The sequence below is a fragment of the Dipodomys ordii genome, unplaced genomic scaffold (assembly GCF_000151885.1).
Source record: "Dipodomys ordii isolate 6190 unplaced genomic scaffold, Dord_2.0 Scaffold135, whole genome shotgun sequence".
Lineage (NCBI taxonomy): Eukaryota > Metazoa > Chordata > Mammalia > Rodentia > Heteromyidae > Dipodomys > Dipodomys ordii.
Window position 1 is genome coordinate 5099756 of NW_012267351.1, and position 14285 is coordinate 5114040.

Here is a 14285-nt window from a genome sequence, read left to right on the forward strand (position 1 = left end):
GGGGCTGAGGAACAAGGAAATGTAATTCTTAATTTAATTAATGCTGTCTATTTACATTCAATTATCTATAACATTTTCTTGAACAAATACTACCATATTTCGTCTCAGTTATTTACTTTCTTAATATATAATTCTTTTTTTTTGGTCATAGAGCTTCAACTCTCGGTATGGGCACTGTCCCTGAGCTCTTCAGCTCAAGGCGAGTGCTTTTCCACTTGAGCCACAGCACTACTTCTGGTTTTCTGATGGTTAATTGGAGATAAGAGTCTCATGGACTTTCCTGCTCTGTCTTTGAACCATGATCCTCAGATCTCAGCCTCCTGAGTAGCTAGGCTTACAGGCATGAACCATTGGCACCTGCCTTATAATTCTCTTTTTGAGAATATTAAGTATTTAAATAGAGTTTCTCAGCCCTTTGGAGGAACTCAGATTCATGTAAATGCAGTCAGAATCAAGGTGTAGGTACTATTCATTCATCCAGCACCCTATATCATGTACATAGGAAAAGCAGAACCCCATGCTAGCTAGTTCTCCCTGCCCATGGATGCTAATTCCTTCTCATGTGTGTGTATAGTCAAATAGACATAACACAAAATTTACCACTTTAAGTACACAGTTGAGCAACCTGAAGTACATACACGTTGTTACTCACCCGTCCCCAGCATTCATCTCTAAAAGGTGTTAATTCTGGATAGTAGTATAATTTTAGCATCTTCTTTTTTAGTCAGCATTTCTGTTTTTTAGTTCATAAACTTTAAAATATTTTTAAAATATCTATCTTGTATCTTAATACAGCTTTTAGAAATTGTCTGAAAAAATTTCCTTTGGACCTGAGACAAACAATTTACTTGAGTGTCTCGTACACTGTCATCATTGGTCCTTGGATAGTCTGCTTTTGTTTAGTTACTTACTTGGTAGTGAACTTATCATACGCACAAAGGCTACTTTTACTCAAATGGTTCCACCACCCTCTTCCTCAGTTTGCCTTTTCTAACCTAGCACACTTACCATCATGAGTCACAGGTTCTTATTTTCTTGCTTTATTTTTCTTGTAGTTTAATGCTGCCTACAATATATTCCTAAGAAATACATACTTTAAAATGTATAAGAAAGTATCATGCATTTTGTGTGTTGACTTACCTTTTTTAGCTAACACTATAGTTCTATAAATACTTCATATTTGACATATCAGTAATGTTAATAGGCTATCTTTGACTTTTTTTTTTAAAAGGAAATGATTGAAAACTATGTGCATTGGAATGAAGACATAGGGGAATGGCAGCTAGTGAGTATTCTTCATCCTTTCCTGGAATCTTCTTGGAGCACTCCTGTGGACTAGAGACTGTGCTCTGGGGGTGGGAGGTGGTCCAGAGGATGAGCCAGATTCCTGTGTATGGAAAGCATGGAGGATGCTTTGCTCACTAACTGTAACACTGACTCCCGCTAGTAGAAATGGTCTGGGTCAGGCGTGATGTGGGACCAAAGGGCCTCTGAATTCCTTTCTGCCTCAGCATCCAAGTTAACATCTTACTAGTGAAATGTCAGGATACCTCACAGCCAATTCGTTGAATAAAGGTATTTCTTCCCCCCCCCTTTTCCTTCTTTATTTATTTTTAAAGAAATGTGTCGCCTACACAGGAAATAACATGAGGAAGCAAACTCCAGTACCTGATAAAAAGGAGAAAGATGTAAGACTTCTTTTTTTATTACCATATTACAATTGTTTCTTGATATGAATGTGGGTCATTATGGTTGAGTTACCAGCCTGGCACCTGCTAGTCAGTTGTGCTGAACAGAGTGGTGGGCTATACAGTGGGAATGAAGGGAGGGGTGGATTTAGTACAGTTGTGCATAGTCAGGCTTATCATGAGGGTGTACTAATCATTTCTGCCACAGGAATGACCTGAGGAGACTCTAAGGCCTCTCTTTACCACCTCTGTGGGTCATGGTGAGAGAGTTGCACATGTTTGCCTTCTTTCCACAGGTAGTTCTAGTTACAGGACATTAAGAGGTAGGACCAGCTTGAGAAGAAACAGCAGTGTTTTTTCCTCATAACAGAGGAAATGTATGGTGTGTCAGGGCTTTTGATTCACTTAACTTAGTGAATACATTGTAGATTTGGGATAAGAATATATATTTAATCAGGCACCGGTGGCTTACGCCTGTAATCCTAGCTACTCAGGAGGCTGAGATCTGAGGATCACGGTTCAAAGCCAGCCCAGGCAGGAGAGTCCATGAAACTCTTATCTCCAATAAACCACCAGAAAACCGGAAGTGGCGAGGTAGCTCAAGTGGTAGAGCACTAGCCTTGAGCTGAAGAGTGCAGGGACAGCGCCCAAGCCCAAGCCCCACGACCAACAACAACAACAACAAAAATATATATATATATATTTTTTTTTTGGGGGGGGGTCCGGTCGTGGGGCCTGAACTCTGGGCCTGGGCGCTGTCCCTCAGCTCTTCAGCTCAAGGCTAGCGCTGTACCACTTGAGCCACGGCACTACTTCTGGCTTTTTTTCCTTTTTGCTTATGTGGTGCTGAGGAATCGAACCCAGGGCCTCAGGCAAACGCTCTACCACTGAGCCACCTCCCCAGCCCACATATATATATATATTTTTTTTTAATTTATTTTATTTTTATTTTTTTGGTCGGTTGTGGGGCCTGAACTCTGGGCCTGGGCGCTGTCCCGCAGCTCTTCAGCTCAAGGTGAGCACTCTACCACTTGAGCCACAGTGCCACTTCCAGTTTTCTGAGTGGTTTATTGGAGATAAGAGTCTCGTGGACTGGGGCTGGGAAGGTGGCTCAGTGGTAGAGCGCATGCCTTTCATGCCAGAGGCCCTGGGTTTGATTCCTCAGCACTACATAAGCAAAAAGAAAAAAGCTGGAAGTGGCGCTGTGGCTCAAGTGGTAGAGTGCTAGCCTTGAGCTGAAGAGCTGAGGGACAGCGCCCAGGCCCAGAGTTCAGGCCCCATGACCGGACCTAAAAAAACAAAAAAACAAACAGAGTCTCATGGACTTTCCTGCCCAGGCTGGGTTTGAACCCTGATTCTCAGATCTCAGTCTCCTGAGTAACTAGGATTATAGGCATGAGCCACCAGCGCCCGGCCTTGAATATATTTTTAGAGGTTTATTTGTTTTGTTTTGTTTTCTCTGTTCTGTGGCTTTCTGCTAGATGTTTGTTTGTGTCTTCTCCCAAATCTGGTTGAACTCTTTCCTATGAGAGCCTTGTGTTTGTTTCTTCCCTTTAGCCCTTTGAAGTAGACCTTTCCCATGTGTATCTTGCCTATACCGAGGAGAGTCTCCGTCAGTCTTTGATGAAATTAGAAAGGCCACGGACTTCAAAGGGGAAAACGAGGCCAAAGACAGGGAGAAGGTAAGGACTGTCTTTTTTCTTCTTCTTTTTGTTTGTTTGTTTGTTTTTTGGGGGTCCGGTAGTGGGGCCTGAACTCTGGGCCTGGGCGCTGTCCCTCAGCTCTTCAGCTCAAGGCTAGCACTCTACCACTTGAGCCACAGCACCACTTCCGGCTTCTTTTTGCTTATGAGGTACTGAGGAATCGATCCCAGGGCCTCAGGCATGCAAGGCAAGCGCTCTACCACTGAGCCACCTTCCTAGCCCTTCTTCTTTTTGACGGTAGTAGTATTTGAAGTTAGGGCCTCCCACTTGACAGAAGGACTCCTCCACTGAAAAGTCTGTCTAGAACTGGCCTGGAACCATGATACTCCAGATCTCAGGCTTCTATATAGCTGAGATGACAGGTACATATCCCAGACCAGGTATTGGTTAAGAAGGGAGCTCTTTCAACCAAGGCTGGCTTCAAACTACAATCCTCCTGAATTTAGCCTCCCAAGTAGCTAAGATTACAAGCATAAGCCACTGGTGCCTGACCAGGACTGTCCTTTGAATCCCACAAAATGATGCTCTGAGGTATTCTGTTTAGACATATTTAAAGAAAATTAAGATTTAGTTAACGTGACAGATACTTTGGCTAATATGTTAAAAATCAAATACCTCATTAGTGATGATTTGGCTAAGTAAAATCTGAATAATTAAGGTCTTCTAAGTGGGGTTGTGGCTCAGTGGTTGAGGGCTAGCTAGCCTAGCTTGTACAAGGCCCTGGGTTCCATCCCCAGAGTCACATACCCACAACAAAGAACATCTTCCAACTTCTTTAGCCTTCCTAAGAAACAGAATTTACTTTTATTCCCTTTGTTCTTTCCAAATATATAATGAATCAACTATCTCGTTTAATTTTGTATTACTGTCACTAATTCTTCTAGTAAGACATTAGTTTGTCTGGTTAGATTCCCAAAACACTATATGCAACTAATTAGGTTTTCTGACATAAACATTACCCCCACAGACCTTGGTTTCCTAGGTCACAAGTTAAGGAAAATTTCTCTGAAAATCTTTCCTTTCATCTGGGCACTGTTTTTGAATATTGGATAGTATAAACATATCATATAAATTGGGATAATCTATTTCTGTAAGAAATAGGGTTATTTCTTCTCTCCCTTTCCTACATGAAGTTCTGTCTTATGTATTTAAGCTGATTACAAGACTTTGGAGCTCCTGAAATAGTAGAAATCATCTTTTTTCCATATTTTGAGTTTATGTACTTTTGAGTTAGATGTAGGTGAAGTTGTATTTTTTTGTGTGGCACAAGCTAATAGATAATACAAATTTACAAATTTGAGAAAGTTTAAAAGTAGGGAGAATCTGTTGTATATTAAAAGTATATACATTTAAAAAAAACCTATTATAAGGATATACATTTTTGCTTTGGTTAACGTTTAGATGAAGGGTTAACATTTTTACATAGAGGGGGCGGGGAGGATTGGGTGTGGGGAGGGGGGAGGATGGGAAGGGGAAACAAAGGAGGAGGTTACAATGCTTGATAAGAAATGTACTCATTATCTTGCCCATGTAATTGTAACCCCTCTGTACAGTATTTTCACAATAAAAAGAAAAAAACGTAAAAAACAAAACGAAACATTTTTACATACGAACAGAAGGTACATGTGTCATATTAAGCAATGAAGCAGATCAATTTGAAGAAACAAGCTTTTAAATCTATCTTTTACTTTTCTTTTTCTTTCTTTTTTTTGGGGGGGGGGTCCAGTCGTGGGCCTGAACTCTGGGTCTGGGCACTGTCCCTCAGCTCTTCAGCTCAAGGCTAGCACTCTACCACTTGAGCCACAGCACCACTTTCAGCTTTTTTCTTTTTGCTTATGTGGTGCTGAGGAATCGAACCCAGGGCCTCATGCATGCAAGGCAAGCGCTCTATCACTGAGCCACCTTCCCAGCCCTTATCTTTTACTTTTCTACTTTGAATAGAGATACTTTCACCTCAGTTCTGTAGTTGGTGAGAAAAAGGAAAGTTCAGGTGTGATATTAAATGTTGAGGCAGCTGACCCAAGTACAGGAGAAACCTAGGCAGGAGAAGGGGAGCAGTGCGGTCTAAAGTGGGGGGAGGCTGCCATTCTGTTTCTGGTTAGTTCAGGGAGTAGAGAGAGGGCTCATTGTTGGATCTGTACTTTTCTTTTTTCTTTTTTTTTTGGTTGGTCGGTCGTGGGGCTTGAACTCTGGGCCTGGGCGCTATCCCTCAGCTCTTCAGCCCAAGGCCAGTGCTCTGCCACTTGAGCTACAGCCCCGGTTTTCTGAGTGGTTTATTGGAGATAAGAATCTTGAGGACTTTCCTGCCCAGGCTGGCTTTGAACCGTGATCCTCAGTTCTCAGCTTCCTGAGTAGCTAAGATTACAGGTGTGACCCACCTGATGCCTGGCTGGATCTGCTCTTTTCTAAAGAGAAGTCAGAAATCCAAATTACCCATATGAGATCTTTCAGCTTTTTGAGAGATGATTCTTTTTTTAATTTTATTTTATTATAAAGGTGATATACAGAGGTGTTACAATTAATGTACAGTTAAGTCCTTTTTTTTTTTTGTCGGTCATGGGGCCTGAATTCTGGGCCTGGGCACTGTCCCTCAGCTCTTCAGCTCAAGGCTAGTGCCCTACCACTTGAGCCACAGCGCCACTTCCAGCTTTTTCTGCTTATGTGGTGCTGAGGAATCGAACCTAGGGCCTCATGCATGTAAGGCAAGCTTTCTACCACTGAGCCACCTTCCCAGCCCTTAAGTACACTTCTTGTTGAACATAGATGTTTAACTTTGTAGACTTGAAACAAAACATTGGAAGTTTGGATACAGCTTCCATAGTGCTCACTTTAAGCCAGTGTACTACTTTTGTTGAGTTTCACCTAAAAAGAATATGTGTAGGGGGGCTGGGAAGGTGGCTCAGTGGTAGAGCGCTTGCCTTGCATGCATGAGGCCCTGGGTTCGATTCCTCAGCACCACATACGCAGAAAAGAAAAAAAAAGCCGGAAGTGGTGCTGTGGCTCAAGTAGTAGAGCACTAGCCTTGAGCTGAAGAGCTGAGAGACAGTGCCCAGGCCCAGAGTTCAGGCCCCACGACCGGACCCCCCAAGAATATGTGTAGGCCAACAGTATATGAGCTAGACCCAGCATCTCCATAGGTTAGAATTTGCCTACTGTATTATGAAAAATGTAGATAGCAAACATATACAATAATTTTTTTTGTGTGCCAGTCCTGGAGCTTGAAGTCAGGGCCTGGCCACTGTCTGTTAGTGTTGTTTGTTTTTAATATAATTTTATTGTTCTTATTAAGAGGGTATACAGAGGAGTTACTGTTCTCTAAGTCAAGTAAAGAGGACAGTTCTTTTCAGACAGTGTCACCCCTCTCTTCACTCTCGCCCGTCTCTTAGCTTGCTCAGGGTTAGCACTCCACTACTTGAACCACAGCTCCAATTCTAGCTTTTGGGTGATTAATTGGAGATAGTCTCATGGACTTTCCTGCCCAGGTCGGCTTCAAACTGCAATCTCGTATCTCAGCCTCCTGAGTAGCTAGGATTACAGGCGTGAGCCCTAGCACCCAGTTAATAAATAGTTCCTTGATACTATATTATATTACATGATATGTTCAATGTGGTATTCGTTATGAGAAACACATAATTCAACATGCTGGGCAAGACTGCAGTATATCCAACAGCATCTCCATCAATCTCTACGGAGACATTTATGACCTGTTACATCAGATGATTTGGGTCTCCATCTTTTATTTTATTTTATTTTATTTTATTTTATTTTATTTTTGTCTGGTTGTGGGGCCTGAACTCTGGGCCTGGGTGCTGTCCCTCAGCTCTTTTAGCTCAAGGCTAGCGCTCTACCACTTGAGCCACAGCGCCACTTCCGGCTTTTTTCTTTTTGCTTAAGTGGTGCTGGGGAATCGAACCCAGGGCCTCATGCATGCAAGGCAAGCTTTCTACCACCGAGCCACCTCCCCAGCCCCTCCATCTTTTATTGAATCCACCTGTACACACATACCCAGATGCGGTTATCAAGGGATTCAGTTGGTTAACATGTAGCTCACTTAGTCTTGCTCTCTTGGCTAGGCCAATTTGGAAGTTACCATTTGTCTAATTCCTACTTGGCATACTGGAGGCATTGTCTTCTACCCATTCTCAGTGACCTTCTCCTCCCCTGAAAAAGTGACCACTTATTAATCTTGGACAAATATGTGGAACACTAGCCTACATCTATACCGGGGTGGACAAATATGTGGAACACTAGCCTACATCTATACCGGGGAGCACTTTGTATTTGCAACTACAGAATAAAGTATTTGTATTTCAGCCTTTTGGGAAAGCACTCATGTTTTCTTTTTCTCTTCTCCAAACAGAAAGCGTTCTGCAAAACCTGAGGCCGTAATCGATTCTTTACTTAAGTAAATGTTACAGACTTAAAAGTCACAATAAAAATTAGTGATATTCTCATGCCTGGACAAACTCTTTAATTAAAACCGTGAAGACTTCTGTGTGATTTCAAATAGTGGAAGCTGTAAATCATGGAGTAAGACTGGAAATAACAATTTGCCTAATACCTTGTAGACCATATATTCTAATATCAGATATTAAAGTTGTACAACTGGTGAGTGTTTAATCTGTTATACTCCTCTTCAACTAGACTAAGCCAGCAAGTTAGGTGAGCAGTTCTCATGGAGAGTTTCAGTGGCTGTGTAAATCTGTTAGCTATTTACTCAACTACTGTATATTTAGAAAACAAATTTCAAAATAGAAAAAAAAAACAAAAGTGTGTCCTGTTTTGCACATAGAAAATAGCAGATACAATTTTCCTGGGTTGCACTGTTCTATGTGAATATTTGAGCTACATACACATCTAAAAAATAGCTCTGTCCAAACGTTGATCCGATTGGCCTGTTAAAGTACTCTACAATTCTATAATAACATTCTGTATTGTAAGGCTGAAATGGCTGATTTTTTGAACTCCCATAGAACATTTTATAATTCAAAAAGTCAGTCTTGTAAAAACCAAAGTTGAAGGCTGAAAATATGGCTCAAGTTGTAGAGTGCGAAAATTGGCTCAAGTTGTAAAGTGTTTTCCTACAACCCTAGATCCCACCTCTTCAAAATAAGAACCAACAGAAGTTGAGAATGTGCATAGTCAAACAGAAAGACAGCTTTTTAATCTTTTGCCTTTAAAACATTTTTTTTTTTTTTGCTAGTCTTGGGGCTTGAACTCAAGGGCTGGGGACTATCCCTGAACCTCTTTTGCTCAAGGCTAGCACTCTGACAATTGAGCCACAGTGCCACTTCTGGCTTTTTCTGTTGATATGGTACTGAGGAATAGAACCCAGGGTTTTATGCATGCTAGGCAAGCACTCTACCACTAAGCCACATTCCCAGCCCTTATTTTATTTTTTATAAAAAAGAAATAATTCTTCCCTGATTTTTTTGTTAATTAACCCAGTTAGACTTCTCAAAGTGAAATTATATTCATAGTAAAATACGTTGTAATAGGTATTTTTGTTGTTTTGTAAGAGTTATTTTACTCTTGAACCACTTAGTATTATGTTTTGTCAGTTTAATATTATATGATCAGTTCCAAACACATAGATTGCAAAGGTTTTGAGACTTTACAGTTAGGATTTACTACATCTCATTATAACAAGTTTAGATAAATATTGGTTTGTAATTACAGAGCTGTGTATAGCATAGGGGTGAATGAGATGGTGAAAATGTCCATAAACTTCAACTATGTACAGTACTAAATGTATGTGTGTAGTGAGTATTTGCGGGATAATTAGGATTGTATTTCAGTAGCATTATTTTCCTAGTGGTATGTATGATAGAAGTTATAACTATTCTCTGTGGAGCCCTGTGTAGGCCCTGTGAAGACTTGACATGGTTATGTGTCTTGTAAAGGGTTTATATGAGCAGAATATCTTGTAATTGTAAACTTACTTACTTACTTTCTCATTTCTTTCATTCTTTCGTTCATTCGTTCTCTTTTTTTTTCCTTTGGTCAGTTGTGGGGCTTGAACTCAGGGCCTGGGCACTGTTCCTGAGCTAGCTAGTTGCTCAAAGCTAGCATCTCCACCACTTTGAACCATAGCTCCATTCTCATGGACTTTCCTACTTAGGCTAGCTTAGAACTATGAACCTCAGATTTCAGCCTCCTGAGTAGCTAGGATTACGGGCATGAGCAACCAGCACCTGGCTAGTTGTAAACATTTTTGATGATACACATTTAATTCTGTTGCTGTTCAGAGATCTTAGTTTTCGCCGTAGAAAAAAATTCCATGTTTCTGGTTTATGTTAACAATTGATTTAACAAGAAAGGAGTAGTTTGTGAATTATTTAAAACATCAGAGAAATGTGAGCCAGTAGGCTAGATTATTTTTTTCTAAGTGTCTTTGGTGCAAATTTCAAAAATAAGAGTAAAAATATCAAGAAATTTGAACAGCCTACTTCAGAAATCATTTTGTTTTTGTTTGTTGGTTTGTTTCTGTTCGTTTGGTTGGTTTTGAGTCAGGTTCTTGATATATAGCCCAGTCTGGTCTTGACCTCACAGCCCTTCTGCTTCAGTCTCCCAAGCACTGGGATTTCAGGACCTGCACCAGCATGCCCAGCAGTAATTTTGTTTTAAATATTTATGTTAGAACTGATTATACTAGATAGAAATGAATTATTCATTTTTATTGAAATACCAAAATTAGGTATTTGAGCCAGGCCTGGAGATCCATTTAAAAACTATAGTATTCATTTAGCTCTAATGAATTGTAGCAGCTCTGTGGCTTCTTCACATTGTTATGTCTCTGTCCACAAATGAACTATTAGTAACTTCAGTATTGTTTTCATGAATGGTTTAGATAAGTGAATTTGTTCTATGTTTGAAATAGATGTGCAGATTTGAAATGAATGGTACATTCATATAAATAGGTTATTGATAAGTGTTTTTCTTTAATTTAAATGGTAATATTTATTTATTAAGAGGAATTTTGGTCGAATGTTGTTGGGTTCTGTAGTGTGTTCTTCAATAAACTATGTAATTGCATGGACAAATAGGCCACTAAAATATAATAATATTCCCTTTTTTGGTATAAATTCTTGGGATGGTTAATTAAGAACTTAAGATTAATTAATTAAGTCCAGGGATCTATTTGACAAACTCACTTTCTGAAAAAAGGACCTTTTTAAAGCAAAGAATATTACTCTGTGGGAGTATGAGTAATACTTTATCTGCAATGTGTTTTTTTTAATTATGGTTTGGGATTTATTTGTTTTCTTTTTGTTTTTGTTTTGTCAGTTATGGGGCTTGAATTCAGGGCCTGGGTGCTGTCCCTGACCACTTTTAGCTCAAGACTAGTGCTCTATCACTTTGAGCCACAGTTCTACTTCTGGTTTTCTGGTGGTTATCTGGAGATAGGAGTCTCACCGGGACTTTTTTGCCAGCATTGGCTTTGAACTGTGATCCTCAGATCTTAGCCTCCTGAGTAGTTAAGATTACAGGCAAGAGCCACCAGTGCCTGGAAATTTGTTTTGTTTTGTTTTGTTCTTCTTTTAGTCTGTTTTTAATATCTTTCCCCTTAACTCTTACAAAGCCCCTCTTTCCTACAGGGCTGTGAATTAAGGAATGGGTAGAGTTTACATTTAAACATATCAGTATCTGCCCAGTTTTTAATATATACATCTGTTTTTCCTTTTAATTATTCTTTGTCCTTAAAATACTAGAAGAAAACAGATTTCTTAGTGCCTTTGAACTTATACTAGAGTCTAAATCATTTAAAGCTTCAATAACATTACTACAATACTGTATACTGGCCAAAATTAGAAATCATGCAATGAGTTCATTGTGTTCTTTTCAAAAGCCACACTTCTGTTATATTTCAAATATAAATTGTATTTGTTCAAGTGTATATATCACTATTGTATGTATATCTGCAGCATGGTTAAATAAGAAATAAAAGTCTTTTACCTAATGCCTGTAGAAGTGTCCTTTTCTGAGCTGCTTCTGTGTTTATTTTGTCTTGAGGTTTAAGAGCAGAATCTTTGTGCTTGGCAAGCAGGATTGTGTCATTGAGGAGGCCTGTGTAATTTCACACCCAGAAACTCTTCAGACAGAACTCATCATGAAATAGAACTTTGAGAAAAGTGTTTTTAAATGTACTTCTCATTGATAAGATTTATTTTTTTTTAACACAAATACCCTTTTCATTAGGTGTTTGAGAGCAGACACTGGTTCTCAATGTTTGGCTGGAAAGAAGCTTTGTACAGAACAGGCCCCATTGAAAGGTACAGAGAAATATAACTTGGTAGTGACATAATCAGGATATCAATAGAAAACTCTTCATAAGCTTAGAGTAATGCCAAAACAATGCCATTGCCCATTGATTGGATTATTATTAATTACTCTGTGTGTGTGTGTGTGTGTGTGTGTGTGTGTGTGTGTGTGTGTGTGCATCTTGGGGCTTGAACTTACGGCCTGGGTGCTGTCCCTATGGTTTTTGTTTTTTGTTTTTTTTGTTTGCTTTGTTTTTGTCAGTCAAGGGTCTTGTACTCTGGGCCTGGGTGCTGTTCTTCAGCTCTTCAGCTCAAGGCTAGTGTACCACTTGACCCACAGCACCACTTCTGGTTTTCTGGTGGTTAATTGGTGATAGTCTCAGGGATGTTCCCGCCTGGGCTGGCTTTGAACTGTGATCCTCAGATCTCAGCCTCCTGAGTAGCTAGGATGACAGGCGTGAGCCACTGACACCCAGCCCTATGCTTTTTTTGCTCAAGGCTAGTGCCTTACCACATGAGCTATAGCTCCACGTCCAGCTTTTGGGTAGTTAATTGGAAATAAGAGTCTCATAGACTTTTCTACATAGCTTGGCTTCAAACAATGATCCTCAGTTCTCAGCCTTTTGAGTAGCTTGGATTACAGGCATGAGTCGCCAGCATCCAGCTAAGCTAATTGCATTCTCTCTCTCTCTCTTTTTTTTTTTGTCGGTCATGGACCTGAACTCTGGGCCTGGGCTCTGTCCCTCAGCTCTTCAGCTCAAGGCTAGTGCTCTACCACTTGAGCCACAGTACCCACTTCCGGCTTTTTCTGTTTATGTGGTGCTGAGGAATCGAACCCAGGGCCTCATGCATGTGAGAGGCAAGCGCTCTACCACTGAGCCACTTTCTCATCCCCAGTCACATTCTTTGGACAATATTGATTACCAAGCATCAAGATAGACAGCTTCAAGAGATTCAAACTGGGTCATGGGGGTGTGGACCCTGCCAGAAACATAATTATGCTCAAGTGCATTAATTGAAGACACTGTGCACATCATTGGACTGGTGACCGTAGTTATATTCCCTACTGGACAAGGCACATTCATAATCACTGTACTTTTATTAGCCTAATTAAAAATAGTTTAATGGTGTTCTGGTAGTGTAAAAAAAAAAAAGAAAGAAATTCCAACTGGGGCTGGGAAGGTGGCTTAGTGGTAGAGTGCTTGCCTTGCATGCATGAAGCCCTGGGTTCCATTCTTCAGTACCACATACAGAGACAAATCTGGAAGTGGCACTGCAGCTCAAGTAGTAGAGCACTAGCCTTGAGCAAGAGAAGCTCAGGACAGTGCCTAGGCCCTGAGTTCAAGCCCCAGGACTGGCAAAAAAAAAAAAATTCAAACTGGACCTTGAGAAATTTTGACTAGTTTTGATAAGAAGTATGTGTGTGTGCGTGCACACATGTGTGTGCGTGCCTGTCCAAGGGCTTAAACTCAGGTCCTGGATGCTGTCCTTAAACTTTTATGCTCAAGGCTGGTGCTCCACCATTTGAACTACAGCTCTGCTTCTGGCTTTTCTGTTCTTGTTGGGTATTTTTTTTTTTAAGTGTTTAATTGGAGATAAGAGTCTCACAGAATTTCCTACTCTAGCTGGCTTCAAATTGCAGTCCTCAGATCTGAGCCTCCTGAGTAGCTAGGATTATAGGTGTGAGCCACTGGCACCTGACTCCTGTTAAGGTGTGTGTGTGTGTGTGTGTGTGTGTGATTTTTGCATGTGTGTGTGTGTGATTTTTGCATGTGTGTGTGTGTGTGTGTGTGTGATTTTTGCATAGCTAGGAGTTTCTTCTGGCCATTCGAAGCCTTGCTCTCTTTTCCCAGATGCCAGCTTATACCCAACTCCTCCATGTGGTATAGAACATGATGAAATGCAAGGCCTGCCATGGCTGGCTGGAGATTTGAGGGCCGCCTTTGCAGCTCAGTCCTTGCTCTCCAAGGTGCTCCCTTGGCTTTTCTTTGCTGTCCTGTGGCCTTCGAGCATGGATCCATCGAATCTTCTTCCTTAAGACCCTCCATGGCGATCTCTTCCAGCCTAGTATCAGCCTAAGGGACTACTCCCTGACACCTAGGTAAAAAGATGTGCTTTCACTGTGTTTACACTACCAGGACTATGAAATCTTCCTCATCTCCACTCTGTCTGACACTTGGGCACCATTTCCTACGTTCCTAATAACAATTTACTGCTTTCTGTCCTAGTCTCTTCCAGTGAATCACTTTGAGCCCGTCTTTGAGACAAGGCCGTGTGCAAATAAGAGGAGACCATAGTGAGCTTGTGCCTAAGATGAACAGTTAACACCACTCAAGCCACAGGAGCTGAAAGCTGGGCCTCCACCTGCCTGAGTGACAATGTTAGCTGAAATTGCTCCTTCTTAAGCTCTTTCATTTGCAAAGCAAATCAGGTATTGGGTCTACCTTCGGAAGTTTGAACTAATGTGTGGGAAAATGATTATGAAGAGGCTACTTCAAAAACAACCAGTTTCCTCTCAGCCTTTATCTTGGGCTTCCTGTGACCCAACCTTCAGGTTACTTTTATCAACACTATCAGAACATCAGATTGTCTTACCCAAACACATTTATGGCTCTGACTAAAGAATATGACAG

The 14285-nt window shown here is 40.7% G+C and overlaps 1 protein-coding gene across 1 annotated transcript in view; it reads left to right on the forward strand.

Annotated features, from left to right (window-relative positions):
- Kif3a (kinesin family member 3A) overlaps window positions 1-8583 on the forward strand; it is a 39833-nt gene extending 31250 nt beyond the window's left edge. Inside the window, exons 14-17 of the mRNA XM_013030906.1 lie at window positions 1232-1285; window positions 1620-1688; window positions 3246-3370; window positions 7752-8583. Of these exons, the coding sequence (XP_012886360.1) occupies window positions 1232-1285; window positions 1620-1688; window positions 3246-3370; window positions 7752-7800 (297 nt within the window). The 3' untranslated portion in view covers window positions 7801-8583. The remainder of the gene's footprint in view (window positions 1-1231; window positions 1286-1619; window positions 1689-3245; window positions 3371-7751) is intronic.
- The last annotated feature ends 5702 nt before the right edge of the window (window positions 8584-14285 follow it).